Here is a 17,637-nt window from a genome sequence, read left to right on the forward strand (position 1 = left end):
AGTCCCGCTAAAAAACACTGATCGCCACATTACTGGTAAACAAAAAAAAATAAAAAGTCCATAAATCTATCCCATAGTTTGTAGACAATATAACTTTTGCGCAAACCAATCAATATACGCTTATTGGGATTTTTTTTTTACAAAAAATATGTAGCAGAATACATATTGGCCTAAATTGATGAAGAAATTCGATTTTTTTTTTTACATTTTTCTATTGGATGTTTTATAGCAGAAAGTTTAATTATTTTTTTCAAAGTTGTCGGTCTTTTTTTTTTGTTTATAGCGCAAAAGATAAAAACCGCAGAGGTGATCAAATATCACCAAAAGAAAGCTCTATTTGTGGGGGGGAAAGGTCGTCAATTTTATTTAGATACAGCGTCATGCAATTTTCAGTAAATTAATACAGTTCCGTATCCCAAAAAAATGGCCTGGTCATGAAGGGGGATAAATCTTCCAAAGGTGAACAGGTTAAACAAAAAAGTTACACCCAGGTGCACAAAATCCCACCCCCCAATTTTTTTTTGAGGCCCCCCACCCCCCACATATACACACATAAACACAAGTGTTGGGAGCGCCTACGCTTGAAAAACGGAAAATTTATATCAAATACTTACCGTAATTTTCCTTTCCTGATAGGCTCCATGGCAGCATACGTGTGGGTTGACCCCGCCTCCATAACTACCCAATAGGACCCCTCCCTATAAATTTCAGCTGTGGGCTCTCAGCCGTGTTTCGTAACTAACCTACTCCAGCATTGGGAGGGACTCCTGCTGCCATGGAGCCTATCAGGAAAGGAACGTTACGGTAAGTATTTGATATAAATTTTCCGTTTTCCTGACAGGCTCCATGGCAGCATACGTGTGGGAAATAACTCGCCAAACACACCCGGGTGGGCACAATGCTGAGCGAGAAAATAAATTTATTTAACACTGTCCACTGACAGCACTTTCAAACCAAAATTAATGGATGACAAAGCGGCAGGTTCAACACAATAGTGAGAAACAAACGTATTGATAGATGACCAGGAAGCCGCTCTACATATAACTTCGGGTGCGACATGAAGAGAAGCCGCCCACGAGGTTGAGATACTCCGAGTTGAGTGAGCAGTCACTGCCTCTGGAGGAGCCAAGCCCTTCGCTTTATAAGCCCTTTGAATGGTCTGTACTATCCAAGCAGAGATGGATCTGATTGAGGCCCGTTTTCCTCTATTTTTCCCTTGCAGAAGAATGAAAAGGAAGTCCGTCTGTCTAAATGATTCCGTAGCTTCCAGGTATTGACTCAAAGTATGTCCCACATCAAGGGGATGAACTTCTTGACCTTCTGTTGTATTAAAGGTAGGCAATACAATTTCCTGATTTTCGTGAAAAATAGATGTCACTTTAGGGTTTGAGCCCAACATGGGAATTAATACTGCTCTATCCGGGAAAAAGGTCAGGAAAGGCTCTTTGGAACCTAAGTTCCTGATTTCAGACACTCTTGGCTGAAGTTACTGCCACCAGGAAGACGGTCTTGAGTGTGAGGTCTCTAACTGATAGAGGATTATCAGGATCTGTTCCAAGCGTGGAAAGGAAATCTAGAACAAGGGGAAGATCCCATTTGGGGAATCTCGGTTTCCTTTGAGGTCTTAGCCTGGTAGCACCCTTGAAGAATTGGCGAACCAGGGCATGGTTAGCCCATGAAATTCCTGTGAAAGCCGAGATGGCTGATATTTGCACACGAAGGGAACTTACTGCTAGAGGCAAATCCAACCCTGTTTGCAGAAAGCTGAGGATATCCTGGACTTTTGGAGAACCACAAGGATTAGGTCTAGAGGCCATGTGCTCTGTGAACTTGGACCAGATACGTTCATACACTCTATTAGTGCTCTTCCGTCTGGCATTCAGAAGCGTCGGGATGGCTTCTTCTGGACAACCTAAGGCTTCAAGCCTTCCCCTCTCAAAAACCAAACCCTGAGATGTAGATGAGCAGGGCATGGATGCAGGATAGAACCTTGGGACAGAAGATCCGCCCTGAGAGGCAGAGGGATTGACTCCCGATAACTGAGGAGAGATAAGAGGGGAAACCATGGCCTGTTGGGCCAAAACGGTATCACTGCCATGACTTCCACTTCCTCTGTTCTGAGCCTGCGGAGAAACTGGAGTATCACAGGAACCGGAGGGAAGGCATACGCCTTGTTGAACCTCCACCGATCCGTGAGGGCATCTATCCCATATGCTTGGGGATCCCGGAACCTCGAGTAATACTTGGTGAGTTTGTAGTTGCATGGGGATGCAAACAGATCCACTTCTGGAGACACTCCCAGTGTCAGGAGCCACTTGAACACCTCTTTGTGCAGAGACCACTCGTTGTTGTCCATTTGAACACGGGACAGAAAGTCCGCCTGAACATTCTGGACCCCCGGAATGTAGACTGCCGAAATGTTGGACAGATTCTTCTGAGCCCAGTTCATGATTGGCTCCACTTCCCTTAGGAGGGACCAGCTGCGAGTCCCACCTTGTTTCCTTATATAGGCCACCGCGGTTGTGTTGTCCAACCGGAGCATCACTGAGGAGTTCTTTATCAGGTGGTAGAAGGATCTGAGCGCCTGAAAGGCCGCTCGAAGTTCCAAAATGTTGGATACAGTCTTCTGAGATGGCGAGATCCATCTGCCCTGAGCCACTTCTGACAGGCAATGAGCACCCCAGCCCCGATTGCTGGCATCTGAGGTCACTGTGACCCATGTGATGGGAAGAATCGAATGGCAATTGCGGAGATTTTTCCCAAGGAGCCACCAAAGGAGAGACTCTCTCATGGATGGAGTGAGAAGGATGCGCTGATTCTTGCTGGGAGAATCCCACTGTTGGAGAAACCCTTTCTGGAATGGGCGAGTGCGCCATTGAGCCCACTTCACCATGGGAATGGTGGCTGCCATTGTGCCGATCACCTTCAGACATTGAAGAGCGGAAAGGTGAGATGAAGCAAGAGTCGAACGGATCCTGTCCCGGATCACCACGATCTTCTCCTCTGGTAGCGAGATGGTGCCCTCTAGTGTGTTGAAATGGGCACCTAGAAATATGAGAGACTGAGATGGAATCAGGTGACTTTTCTCCAAATTCAGGAGCCACCCAAACTCTTGGAGAGTGGAAATTACTAGACTCCTGTGCTTTAGAAGCTGACCCTTGTCCTGGCCTAGAAGGAGGAGGTCGTCGAGATAGTGGTGAAGGCGAACTCCTTTGACTCGGAGCAGAGCAACAACAGCCAGCAGAACCTTGGAAAACACCCGAGGTGATGTTGTGAGACCAAATGGAAGGCAGGTAAACTGTAAGTGTTGGTCGCCTACAGCAAAGCGAAGGAACTTTTGGAAGTCTGCCGCCACTGGGACATGAAAGTAGGCGTCTTTCAAGTCTATTGACACCAGCCAATCTCCTAGATGAACCGATTGTTGAATCGTTAATAGTGACTCCATCTTGAATTTTTCCTTTCGGATAAACCGGTTGAGATGAGTCAGGTCTATAACAGGCCTCCATGTGCCGTTCTTCTTCTGTACCAGAAACAGAGGAGAATACATGCCTTCTCCTCGTTCGCCATCTGGAACAGGAATGGCTGCGTTTTGAGCTAATAAAGAGCTTATGTAAGCTAAAAGAACTTGTCTCTTCTCTTCTGAACTTGGAAGATTTGTTGGTATAAATCTTAGTCTGGGAGTGCTGTTGAAAACCCAGGTGTGGCCTGAGGACACTGTCTTGACAGTCCAGAAATCCCGAATTGAGGCCGCCCAAACATGCCGGAAGTGGAGCAGGCGAGCCCCCACCTGACATGTTTGAGCGGGCCCAATTTCAAAAGGACTTAGTGGAGTCCTGGTTACTGGTAGAAGCCCCTTTTGTGGGCTTTTTAAAAGAGGACTGCCTGGATTTCCAGGATCTAGAAAATTCCTGACCAGGCCTATAACTACGTGCTTCCCTTGAACGGTCGGTGTTCTGCGATCTTGAAAAGGTGCGTTTTTGATTCTGTAAACGCCTGTCTTGAGGGAGGAACCCCGATTTACCACCCGTAGCCCGGGTAATGGCACTATCCAGCTTGTTGCCGAAGAGGGATGAACCCTCAAATGGAATACGGCACCAAGCCTGTTTAGAGGCTGGGTCCGCCAACCAAGGTCGCAGCCACAAGGCCCGACGGGCGGTGACCGACGACAACATCACCCGAGCCACTAGGCGAACAATGTCAATAGAGACCTCCCCCAGAAAGGCAGAGGCAAGCCTGATTTCCTGAATAGGGGAGCTCTTAGCCGCTTCTTCAGAGATACCTCTAAGAGAATCATTCACATTGTCTGACCATGCCTCCAAAGCTTTAGAGACTGCTGCTAAGGCCAGAGCTGGTTTGCACACTGTGCCTGCTGTCAGGTAAATCCTTTTTAGGTCGGCATCAATCCGTCTCTCTAGCGGATCTTTAAATGAGACTGTATCTTCAAGAGGCAGAGTCACATATCTCACAAGCCTCATTAATGCAGCATCTACCAAGGGAGCTGACTCAAGATGTTTAACCTCTTCTTCCTTGAAAGGGTATAGTTTTGCGACTTTGGATTGCATAGAGCTTTTTTTATCTATCTTGCCCCATTCTTCAAAAATTATAGCTCCCACTTCCGTGCGGAAAGGAAAATAATGACGCTCCTTGCTGAGCTGTTTGAAAAACTTTCTCTGTTTAGCAGGAGAAATAACTGGATCTTCCCAAACCAGAGCGTTTTTAACCGCTTTCACCAGAGAAGGAACCAGGGCATATTCAAAGCCCATCCCAGGATCATCTGCTTCTGACCCACTATCTGAGGGGGGGGCTGACTGGTGGCTAGGTTGAGAAGACTCCCACGTCTCAGGAACTGGACCCTCTTCTGACAGGGGAATCAGTGAATCTTGAGGAGAATCACGAGGCTTTGCAGCGTCTCTCTCCTGCAGTGATTCTTTCACAACTCGCTTGATTAGAGTTTCCAGGTGTTGGTCTGCACCTTCCCTCTCATTAGCTGCTTTAGAAAAACAGCGGTCACAGAGAGACTTGCTGGCAGGAACTGGGGCCCTGCATCCCCAACATATTTTCTCCGGTCCCCTATGAGATGAGGGGGGGTGAGGAGAGCCTCTACTGTGGTCTTTAGACTTAGAGGATGAACCATGGTGTCTAGAGCCAGAGGAGGAATGCCGGTGGTGTGATTTAGATGACCCGCTCCTTCTGCGGGAACTACTTTGTCTTTGATCAGACCTAGAAGGGCTAAGGAAAGAAGGAAGACAGGAATAGAGAGAGAAAGGCACAAGTCAGAATGATGCCCTACACTCCGCTCTCTTCCCCCCAGCAGGTAAGTAAAGAAATATACTTTCAAATCCTACCTGCTGCGAGAGGACTGGCCACCAGGAGGCAGTGAAGAGTCCATGGCTGATGCTGGGAATCACTGCAGGTGAACACAGAGTAAATCAGATACACCAGAAAGCAAAACAGCTAGCACAGACCCATCTGTACTGCACTTACCTGGGGAAGGCTCTGCAGATGCTCAGGGAAGTCGCCGCTATGCCCACGATCATTCCCGAGCTCTGCAAGCATCCCCAGGCTTTTAAAATTGGCGCCGCGTGACGTCACGGCCGCGCCAGGCCCACGGTCGTCGTGCGCATGCGCGAAACCAGGCCTCGCTTTCGTTCCGGAACTGCGCCTGCGCAGAACGCAGACAGAACCCGGAAGTAGAGGGAGCGGCGGCTGGAACGCACAGGGAACCAGCCGCTGCATAGGCAATTTGACAAAGAGCATACAGAGAGAGAAAAAACAACAACAACAAATATATACACTGCTGCCATGAAGGCGATATATGCTCACCACCACCTACGATCGACTCGGCCGGAACATCCATACACACACCGGGCTTTTTGGCAGATAATGGCCACCTGCATACTGCTAGGCAATCGGCCTGTGCGCGCTTTTCATTCAAAAATGACTCCAGCTCTTCAGCGCTTACTCTGCAATACACTCCATACCCTGCTAACAGTCAAGGCTTATTGGAGGGATGAGACATCACATCAGTCGGCCGATACGATCGTGGGACATCGTCTTCAGGTAGGAGAACCAAACATCAGGTCCTACGGAGGAGGACAAAAAAGGAACACGGCTGAGAGCCCACAGCTGAAATTTATAGGGAGGGGTCCTATTGGGTAGTTATGGAGGCGGGGTCAACCCCACACGTATGCTGCCATGGAGCCTGTCAGGAAATTGAGTTTATTGGATTTTCCTTATAACAAAAAGTAGAAAATATCATTTTTTTTTCAAAACTTTCGGTCTTTTTCCGTTTATATTGCAAAAAATAAAAATCGCAGAGGCAATGAAATACCATCAAAAGAAAGTTCTCTTTGTGGGGGAAAAAAAAGGATGCAAATTTAGTTTGGGTACAACATTGCATGATTGCGCAATTACCAGTTAAAGCAGCGCAGTGACAAATTGTAAAAAGTGCTCCGGTCTTTAGGCAGCCAAAAGGTCCAGGGCTTAAGTGGTTAATGTACATGATGCATTAACGTGAAAAAACACGAGGGTTTACAACCCCTTTAATGTGTAAATCAATTAGAATTAGTCTGTCGTTTGACACTTTCCCTCTCTAGAGGGCATTATATATTAATGGGCATTTATCTGACTTTTCAGCAATTACCATGCATTTTACTCCTGATTAAGGATGAGCTCAGGCGTGTTCGCATGCTGCACGTGCAGAGCCCGCCAGGGAGCGCTAATCACAGGCAGTGAAACATTGTCCTGATGTGTGGCTGCAGAGATCGGGACAATGTCTCACTGCCTGTGATTAGCGCTCCCCAGTGCCGACTTCCTGGCGGGCTCTGCACATTCTTTTTGTGAACACGCCTGAGCTCAACCGTACTCCTAATGATCGGCAACTAAAACTCCGGTGGGTGTAATAAGATGTCCGCTTGCCCCTTTCTTGGTATATCCTTACTGTGGAGGAGTGCGGGGTGTACCAAGATGACAGGGACGGAACGTCACTTCCGTTACACATTCTGATGGGTCACCCAATGTGATGAAACACCAGAGCCCTCTCGGAAGACAGGAAGTGATGTCAGGTACAGACAGGAAGTTCCGGGTGAGAGGTGAGTCGGGAGGAAGTAGAGAGGAGACATTGTTTGAAGAGGCAGTAGAGGAGGTAATAAGATTTTATTTTCTATTTACACCCAGTAACCCCCCCCCGTCATGTCCGTCCTCTTCCTCCATAGTCACTGTGATGTCTTTTATCTCCAGCAGATGATGATACACACATATATAGTGTGGAAATGTAGATTAACCCCTTCAGGGGGATTAATTGATGATGAATAGTGATGTTTGAAGACCCACATTCCCGATCCCACCAGGAAGCCGACACTGCACATCGCTAATCACAGGCAGTGAGACATTTCCTGGTCCGCAGTAGACATGTGCGATTAGTTTTGTACGAATTGGAAATTCGTACATTCGTGAGGTTCCGAAATACGACATTTCGTTTACGAACTTCGGATCCAAATTCCGTTACAACAGAATCAGACAAAATAAGAATGTTCGTTAATTACGATTATCCGTTATGATGAAGTTAAAAAACCCCAGGAAGTCAGCACAGCACAGGGATGGTGGGAACCCCTCATAATGGGCACAGCGGGTGTACAGACCTGGGAACTCAGCACAGGGATGGTGGGAACCCCTCATAATGGGCACAGCAGGTGTACAGACCCGGGAACTCAGCACAGGGATGGTGGGAACTAGAGGTCGACCGATATATCGGCCGGCCGATATATCGGCCGATATTTGGCGTTATTTACTTAATCGGCATCGGCCGATTGTGCTGATAAAAAAGGCCGATTGTAACTTCAGCCCTGACTTGCAAATGACTTCTGTAAGGCTGGGTTCACACTGGTGCGACACGACAGCCGTCCTACTTTGGATCCGACTTTGCCCTGCGACATGAAGCCGGCATGTGTCCGACTTTCAATGAACGGGGATCCGACTTGGATCCCCGCCAATGCCGGCACTGTGTTTGGTATGAATCTTTAGGGGGGAACTCCGCGCCAAATTTTAAATAAAAAACCGGCATGGGTTCCCCCTCCAGAGGCATACCAGGCCCTTGGGTCTGGTATGGACCTTGAGGGGAACCCCCTACGCCGAAAAAACGGCGTGGGGGGTCGCCCCCAATCCATACCAGACCCTTATCCGAGCACGCAGCCCGGCCGGACAGGAATGGGGGTGGGGACGAGCGAGCGCCCCCCCCCCTCCTGAACCGTACCAGGCCGCATGCCCTCAACATGGGGGGTGGTGCCTTGGGGGAGGGGGGCGCGCTGCGGCCCCCCCACCCCAAAGCACCTTGTCCCCATGTTGATGAGGACAAGGGCCTCTTCCCGACAACCCTGGCCGTTGGTTGTCGGGGTCTGCGGGCGGGGGGCTTATCGGAATCCGGGAGCCCCCTTTAATAAGGGAGCCCCCAGATCCCGGCCCCCCACCCTATGTGAATGAGTATGGGGTACAGCGTACCCCTACCCATTCACCTAGGAAAAAAGTGTCAATTTAAAAAAAAAACACTACACAGATTTTTAAAGCATTTTATTAGACAGCTCCGGGGGTCTTCTTCCGACTTCGGGGGTCTCTCCGGTTCTTCTCCACGCTCTCCGGATCTTCTGCCGGGCTCCTCCGCTCTCTTCCGCTCTTTTGCTAAAGCGGAGGAGCCCGGTCTTCAATCTTCTGCCTTCTGCCTTCTGCCTTCTGCCTTCTGCCTTCTGCCTTCTTCCTTCTTCCTTCTTCCTTCTTCCTTCTTCCTTCTTCCTTCTTCCTTCTTCTCCTGATGTTGACACGACGCTCTCTGGGGCTAGAATGCTCTCTGTGCGCTCTGCTCTGACTTATATAGGCGGTGACCCCGCCCCCTTATGCCGTCACAGTCCCTGGGCATGCTGGGACTGTGACGTTTTAGGGGGCGTGGTCATCGATGACCACGCCCCCTAAAACGTCACAGTCCCAGCATGCCCAGGGACTGTGACGGCATAAGGGGGCGGGGTCACCGCCTATATAAGTCAGAGCAGAGCGCACAGAGAGCATTCTAGCTCCAGAGAGCGTCGTGTCAACATCAGGAGAAGAGGGCAGAAGGCAGAAGGCAGAAGATTGAAGACCGGGCTCCTCCGCTTTAGCAAAAGAGCGGCAAAAGAGCAGAAGAGAGCGGAGGAGCCCGGCAGAAGATCCGGAGAGCGTGGAGAAGAACCGGAGAGACCCCCGAAGTCGGAAGAAGACCCCCGGAGCTGTCTAATAAAATGCTTTAAAAATCTGTGTAGTGTTTTTTTTTTAAATTGACACTTTTTTCCTAGGTGAATGGGTAGGGGTACGCTGTACCCCATACTCATTCACATAGGGTGGGGGGCCGGGATCTGGGGGCTCCCTTATTAAAGGGGGCTCCCGGATTCCGATAAGCCCCCCGCCCGCAGACCCCGACAACCAACGGCCAGGGTTGTCGGGAAGAGGCCCTTGTCCTCATCAACATGGGGACAAGGTGCTTTGGGGTGGGGGGCCGCAGCGCGCCCCCTCCCCCAAAGCACCAACCCCCCCATGTTGAGGGCATGCGGCCTGGTACGGCTCAGGAGGGGGGGGGGGGCGCTCGCTCGTCCCCACCCCCATTCCTGTCCGGCCGGGCTGCGTGCTCGGATAAGGGTCTGGTATGGATTGGGGGGGACCCCCACGCCGTTTTTATCGGCGTAGGGGGTTCCCCTCAAGGTCCATACCAGACCCAAGGGCCTGGTATGCTCTTGGAGGGGGAACCCATGCCGGTTTTTTATTTAAAATTTGGCGCGGAGTTCCCCCTCAAGAACATCTGAGCACAAGTCGCGTGCCAAAGTCGGATCATGCAAGACGGCGATCCGACTTCAATGATAGTCAATAGACTGAAGTAGGATCAAAGTCGGACCAAAGTAGTACAGGGAGCATTTCTAAAGTCGGAACGACTTGTGTCGGACCAGTTAGGACGGCTCCCATAGGGAAACATTAAATTTCACACGTCATGCGACATGAGCTCCCAATGTGGAGCGTTTGTCGGACCAGTGTGAACCCAGCCTAATAGAAGTTAATGCAAGTTGCCTTAAGTTATCTGTGAAGTTTTCTTCTCTCCTCCTCTGGGCAGCCTGCCAAGTCTGATAAGAAGATACATTGTATCTTTCAGGTTCTTTTTATCAATAGACTGAACTCCGTGGAGAAGTTCTCAGTTTAACCATTTAAAGACTAAATCTTTTCTGACACTTGTTGCTTACAAGTAAAAATCCTGTATTTTCTGCTAGAAAATCACTTAGAACCCCCAAACATTATATATATTTTTTTTAGCAGAGACCCTAGGGAATAAAATAGCGGTTGTTGCAATATTTTATGTCACACGGTATTTGCGCAGCGGTCTTTCAAACGCAATTTAAAAAAAAAAAAATACAGTAATGAATTAAAAAAAAAAACCTAAGCAGTAAAGTTAGCCCATTTTTTTTCGTCCAAAAGTTTTGATTACCTGTTTTTGTGTATTTAATATTTAAGAGTTTTTTTTTTTTTTTTCGTTTTCTAAATTATACATACAAGTGAACTGATTGGAGGTTTGTTTTGTTTAATGTTTAAATGAAAAAAAATTTCTGTATTACTTAAGGCTGCTTTCACACTGGAGCAGGCATGCGTTGATGGTAAAACGCTGCTAGTTTTAGCGGCGCTTTACCGTCATTTTAGAGGCGCTATTCGGCTGCTAGCGGGGTGCTTATAACCCAGCTAGCGGCCGAGGAAGGGGTTAAATGCGCCCCTGAAGCGCCGCTGCCAAAACGCTTTGCAGGCGCTTCGGCAGCGGTGCACATTCATTTCAATGGTCAGGAGTGGTGGAGGAGCGGTATTGCACCGCTCCAAAGATGCCGTTTGCAGGACTTTTTTTACATCCTGCCAGCGCATCGCCTCAGTGTGGAAGCACTCGGGATATCACACTGAGACTGCAGGGGAGCCATTTTACAGGCACTTTACAGGCGCTATTTTTAGCCCAAAAGCGCCTGAAAAACTCCCCAGTGTAAAAATCTAACTGTTAGATTTTATGAGATGAAGGGAAAAAAGAAAAAAAAAAAAAATCGGCCAAATATATCGGCCCAAAAAAATCGGCATCACATATCGGCCATCGGCCACTGCGATTTCTAAATATCGGCATCGGCCAGAGAAAAACCCATATCGGTCGACCTCTAGTGGGAACCCCTCATAATGGGCACAGCAGGTGTACAGACCCGGGAACTCAGCACAGGGATGGTGGGAACCCCTCATAATGGACACAGCAGGTGTACAGACCCGGGAACTCAGCACAGGGATGGTGGGAACCCCTCATAATGGGCACAGCAGGTGTACAGACCCGGGAACTCAGCACAGGGATGGTGGGAACCCCTCATAATGGACACAGCAGGTGTACAGACCCGGGAACTCAGCACAGGGATGGTGGGAACCCCTCATAATGGGCACAGCAGGTGTACAGACCCGGGAACTCAGCACAGGGATGGTGGGAACCCCTCATAATGGGCACAGCGGGTGTACAGACCCGGGAACTCAGCACAGGGATGGTGGGAACCCCTCATAATGGGAACAGCAGGTGTACAGACCCGGGAACTCAGCACAGGGATGGTGGGAACCCCTCATAATGGACACAGCAGGTGTACAGACCCGGGAACTCAGCACAGGGATGGTGGGAACCCCTCATAATGGGCACAGCAGGTGTACAGACCCGGGAACTCAGCACAGGGATGGTGGGAACCCCTCATAATGGACACAGCAGGTGTACAGACCCGGGAACTCAGCACAGGGATGGTGGGAACCCCTCATAATGGGCACAGCAGGTATACAGACCCTGGAACTCAGCACAGGGATGGTGGGAGCCCCTCATAATGGGCACAGCAGGTGTACACTCAGACCCGGGAACTCAGCACAGGGATGGTGGGAGCCCCTCATAATGGGCACAGCAGGTGTACAGACCCGGGAACTCAGCACAGGGATGGTGGGAACCCCTCATAATGGGCACAGCAGGTATACAGACCCTGGAACTCAGCACAGGGATGGTGGGAGCCCCTCATAATGGGCACAGCAGGTGTACACTCAGACCCGGGAACTCAGCACAGGGATGGTGGGAGCCCCTCATAATGGGCACAGCAGGTGTACAGACCCGGGAACTCAGCACAGGGATGGTGGGAACCCCTCATAATGGGCACAGCGGGTGTACAGACCCGGGAACTCAGCACAGGGATGGTGGGAACCCCTCATAATGGGCACAGCAGGTGTACAGACCCGGGAACTCAGCACAGGGATGGTGGGAACCCCTCATAATGGACACAGCAGGTGTACAGACCCAGGAACTCAGCACAGGGATGGTGGGAACCCCTCATAATGGGCACAGCGGGTGTACACTCAGACCCGGGAACTCAGCAAAGGGATGGTGGGAACCCCTCATAATGGGCACAGCGGGTGTACAGACCCGGGAACTCAGCACAGGGATGGTGGGAACCCCTCATAATGGACACAGCGGGTGTACAGACCCGGGAACTCAGCACAGGGATGGTGGGAACCCCTCATAATGGGCACAGCGGGTGTACAGACCCGGGAACTCAGCACAGGGATGGTGGGAACCCCTCATAATGGACACAGCAGGTGTACAGACCCGGGAACTCAGCACAGGGATGGTGGGAACCCCTCATAATGGACACAGCAGGTGTACAGACCCGGGAACTCAGCACAGGGATGGTGGGAACCCCTCATAATGGGCACAGCAGGTGTACAGACCCGGGAACTCAGCACAGGGATGGTGGGAACCCCTCATAATGGACACAGCAGGTGTACAGACCCGGGAACTCAGCACAGGGATGGTGGGAACCCCTCATAATGGGCACAGCAGGTGTACAGACCCGGGAACTCAGCACAGGGATGGTGGGAACCCCTCATAATGGGCACAGCAGGTGTACAGACCCGGGAACTCAGCACAGGGATGGTGGGAGCCCCTCATAATGGGCACAGCAGGTGTACACTCAGACCCGGGAACTCAGCACAGGGATGGTGGGAGCCCCTCATAATGGGCACAGCAGGTGTACAGACCCGGGAACTCAGCACAGGGATGGTGGGAGCCCCTCATGGGCACAGCAGGTGTACAGACCTGGGAACTCAGCACAGGGATGGTGGGAGTCCCTCATAATGGGCACAGCAGGTATATAGACCCTGGAACTCAGCACAGGGATGGTGGGAGCCCCTCATAATGGGCACAGCAGGTGTACAGACCTGGGAACTCAGCACAGGGATGGTGGGAACCCCTCATAATGGGCACAGCGGGTGTACAGACCCGGGAACTCAGCACAGGGATGGTGGGAACCCCTCATAATGGACACAGCAGGTGTACAGACCCGGGAACTCAGCACAGGGATGGTGGGAACCCCTCATAATGGACACAGCAGGTGTACAGACCCGGGAACTCAGCACAGGGATGGTGGGAACCCCTCATAATGGGCACAGCAGGTGTACAGACCCGGGAACTCAGCACAGGGATGGTGGGAACCCCTCATAATGGACACAGCAGGTGTACAGACCCGGGAACTCAGCACAGGGATGGTGGGAACCCCTCATAATGGGCACAGCAGGTGTACAGACCCGGGAACTCAGCACAGGGATGGTGGGAACCCCTCATAATGGGCACAGCAGGTATACAGACCCTGGAACTCAGCACAGGGATGGTGGGAGCCCCTCATAATGGGCACAGCAGGTGTACACTCAGACCCGGGAACTCAGCACAGGGATGGTGGGAGCCCCTCATAATGGGCACAGCAGGTGTACAGACCCGGGAACTCAGCACAGGGATGGTGGGAGCCCCTCATGGGCACAGCAGGTGTACAGACCTGGGAACTCAGCACAGGGATGGTGGGAGTCCCTCATAATGGGCACAGCAGGTATATAGACCCTGGAACTCAGCACAGGGATGGTGGGAGCCCCTCATAATGGGCACAGCAGGTGTACACTCAGACCCGGGAACTCAGCACAGGGATGGTGGGAGCCCCTCATAATGGGCACAGCAGGTGTACAGACCCGGGAACTCAGCGCAGGGATGGTGGGAACCCCTCATAATGGGCACAGCAGGTGTACAGACCCGGGAACTCAGCACAGGGATGGTGGGAACCCCTCATAATGGGCACAGTGGGTGTACAGACCTGGGAACTGAGCACAGGGATGGTGGGAACCCCTCATAATGGGCACAGCGGGTGTACAGACCCAGGAACTCAGCACAGGGATGGTGGAAACCCCTCATAATGGGCACCGTGGGTGTACAGATAACAAATTAAGTGTAGCGCTAATATAAAAGGACCCCACTACTGCCATTTTACTTATACAGCGCTGTTTTATATTCATCTTCATGTGAGTGTATTTACTTTTTTAATAAATTTAGTACATACTTTTTATACAGGATTACACTATGTGGCCTCTTTTTGTTTCTTCCTGTTCAATGTAATCACCATCCACTGTGGGCATCAACCCTGAGGTACACACCGATCCACAGAGCATCTTAGGATCTTCCTTCATCTTGAATGAATGAATGAATGAATGAATGAATGAATGAATGAATGATTTGTAGAGCGCTGCAATTGCGAACTGAATCGCCTCAAGGCGCTAGATGTATTCTCTGTAGCCAGCTTCTAGAAAAGGAAGGTCTTTAGTTTTTTCCTGAAGGCCTGGTGGTTTTCTTCCATGCGGAGGTTGGTTGGGAGAGCATTCCATAGGCGAGGTCCTTGGACTGCAAATCTACGTTCTCCCTTTGCTTTGTAGCGGTATCTTCTATGGAACTCCAGCAGCCGTTCAATCTCAAGCTTGTTTGACCCAATTGAACGTAGGTTTTTTTGGGGTTCAAATGTTCCGGTAAGCCTCCCTATTGGTGGTGGTGTTTTTTTCATTCCAGATGTCTTCTTCACGCTGACACTTTTTATATGAAGCCACACATATTTTGAGGACTATTATCCCATTATATCTATGTATGATACTTTATACTTTTTGATGTCCCCCCATTCAATTTGGATCCGTTGATTTGAGAAATGTAATGGTCTTCATGCCACACTATATGTGGTTATTTGACTTTTTATATTAGCGCTACACTTAATTTGTTATCTGTTTTATGTACATAATCCATTGGCCGTGTTAGCTGCTTGTTTTCCTGGGTAGCGCAGAATTTTTTGTTATATACAGTGGGTGTACAGAACTGAGAACTCAGCACAGGGATGGTGGGAACCCCTCATAATGGGTACAGCAGGTGTACACTCAGACCCAGGAACTCAGCAAAGGGATGGTGGGAACCCCTCATAATGGGCACAGTGGGTGTACAGACCTGGGAACTCAGCACAGTAATGGTGGGAACCCCTCATAATGGACACAGCGGGTGTACAGACCTGGGAACTCAGCAGTCAGCACACGGATGGTGGAAACCCCTCATAATGGGCACAGCGGGTGTGCACTCAGACCCGGGAACTCAGCACAGGAATGGTGGAAACCCCTCATAATGGACACAGCGGGTGTACAGACCTGGGATCTCAGCAGTCAGCACAGGGATGGTGGAAACCCCTCATAATGGACACAGCGGGTGTACAGACCTGGGAACTCAGCAGTCAGCACAGGGATGGTGGAAACCCCTCATAATGGGCACAGTTGGTGTACAGTAAACTCAACTGAACCCCTAGACCCGGTGCCAGTGAAACAGAGGGAAGAAAAGTGAAGGTAACAGACCCATTTAAACCAGCAGCTCCACCCTGAGTTAGTGCTACATATATATATCCACTGCATTCCAGTCTAGCCAAGCCTATATCTGACTGCAGGCCATTCCTGGTGTACGTTTTCAAATATACTTTCAAGCAGGCAGGTGATTCAGTGAGCTGCAGTGCATAAAATATATATACAGTCTCCTACATATATATCCACTGCATTCTAGTCTAGCCAAGCCTATATCTGACTGCAGACCATTCCTGGTGTACGTTTTCAAATACACTTGCAGGCAGGCAGGTGATTCAGTGATCTGCAGTGCATTAAATATATATATAGTCTCCTACATATATATATATATATATATCCACTGCATTCCAGTCTAGCCAAGTCTATATCTGACTGCAGGCCATTCCTGGTGTACGTTTTCAAATACACTTTCAGGCAGGCAGGCAGGCAGGTGATTCAGTGATCTGCAGTGCATTAAACATATATACAGTCTCCTACATATATATATCCACTGCATTCCAGTCTAGCCAAGCCTATATCTGAGTACAGTTTATTCCTGGTGTACTTTTTCTAGTAAACTTCAGGCGGTGTTCTGCTAATAAAATTTTAAAGCATGTCTGGAAGGCCACCAAGGAGAGGCAAACGCTCACAGGCCACTAAAAGAGGGCAAGCAGGTTCTGTGTCTACAGCCAACATTGCTGGTCATGGACACAGCGCATCCTCAGCATGTGGCCATAGGGCACGCTTGTTCTTTTTTTTTTTTTGGCAGCTGGCCATGTTGATCCACAACATGCAGAAGAGTTGGTAGAGTGGATAACTAAGCCCTCCTCATCCTCTGTCACCCAGGCTCAGAGTAGTTTGCCTGCCAATGCAGCTGCCAAAGCAGCTTATTCCATCGGCTCAATGTAGTCAGTCACTCCTTCCCTAGCCCCACCATCATGCACGGAGGAGTCCCCTGAACTGTTCGACAACAGTGTTGGGTACATGCTGCAGGAGGATACGCAGCATTTTGAAGGCTCCGATGATGGTACCGAGGTTGAGGAAGGAAGTAACGTGAGCCTAGAGAGAGGGGGTGCCCAAGAAGGACAAGAAACTGGCAGTCATGTTCCCCCAGCTGCAGCATACTGCCAGGTTTGCTCCAGTGAAGAACAGGGAGGGGATGATGAGGTCACTGACTCTATGTGGGTGCCTGATAGAAGAGAGGAGGAGGCACATCTCCAATGAAGCAGGATGCCCTCCAGGGGCCAGCTTAAGGGCAGCCACCCGACTGCATCACACCGCAGAGCTCCGCATGTGCAGGGCGCTGCTGACTCCCCGCATATTTTGAAAAGTTCTTTGGTGTGGGCCTTTTTTGATACGTGTGAAGCAGATCACACCGTTGCTGTTTGCAACATATGTCTGAAGCGTATTAAGCATGGCCAAAACAGCAGCCGCTTGGGCACCACATGCTTGACCAGACATATGTCGACCTCCCATGCAGACCGTTGGCAACAGTACTTAAAAGACTCACACCAAAGAACAAGGTGGACCTCTCCTTGCTCCTCATCAGCTGGGATCTCCAACCCCACTATACCTTCAGTCCTCTCAGAAACCTGCACTGAGAGGAATGAAAGTGTAGAATTAGGTGTGCCAAGTACTTGCGGGCAATCTGCTATTGCTACACCAACATCCGATTGTAGTAGGCAGTTGCTAAACCGTCAAAAGAAATTTGGCCCCAGCCATCCACATGCTCAGCGGCTGAATGCTAGCTTGGCTAAATTGCTAGCACTCCAACTGCTGCCTTTTCAGCTGGTAGACTCTGCCCCCTTCCGTGAGTTTGTGGAATGTGCGGTTCCAAAGTGGCGGGTTCCCAAACGCCATTTCTTTTCACGGAAGGCCATTCCGGCTCTCTACCGGCATGTGGAAGGCAATGTC

General features: G+C 50.1%; 1 protein-coding gene across 4 annotated transcripts in view; it reads left to right on the forward strand.

Moving 5' to 3' along the window:
- The first annotated feature begins 7,051 nt into the window (after positions 1-7,051).
- The window catches only part of LOC141121843 (uncharacterized), a 215,238-nt gene continuing 204,652 nt past the window's right edge, over positions 7,052-17,637 (forward strand). For 3 of the 4 annotated variants that reach the window (XM_073611581.1, XM_073611583.1, XM_073611584.1), the window contains exon 1: positions 7,052-7,144. In XM_073611581.1, the coding sequence (XP_073467682.1) occupies positions 7,058-7,144 (87 nt within the window). In that variant the 5' untranslated portion in view covers positions 7,052-7,057. Of the gene's footprint in view, positions 7,145-14,434; positions 14,549-14,797; positions 14,884-17,637 lie in introns of all 4 variants that reach the window. The other variant, XM_073611582.1, reaches the window with a different exon arrangement.

This window comes from Aquarana catesbeiana, unplaced genomic scaffold, assembly GCF_042186555.1.
Source record: "Aquarana catesbeiana isolate 2022-GZ unplaced genomic scaffold, ASM4218655v1 unanchor233, whole genome shotgun sequence".
NCBI classification, from domain to species: Eukaryota; Metazoa; Chordata; class Amphibia; order Anura; family Ranidae; genus Aquarana; species Aquarana catesbeiana.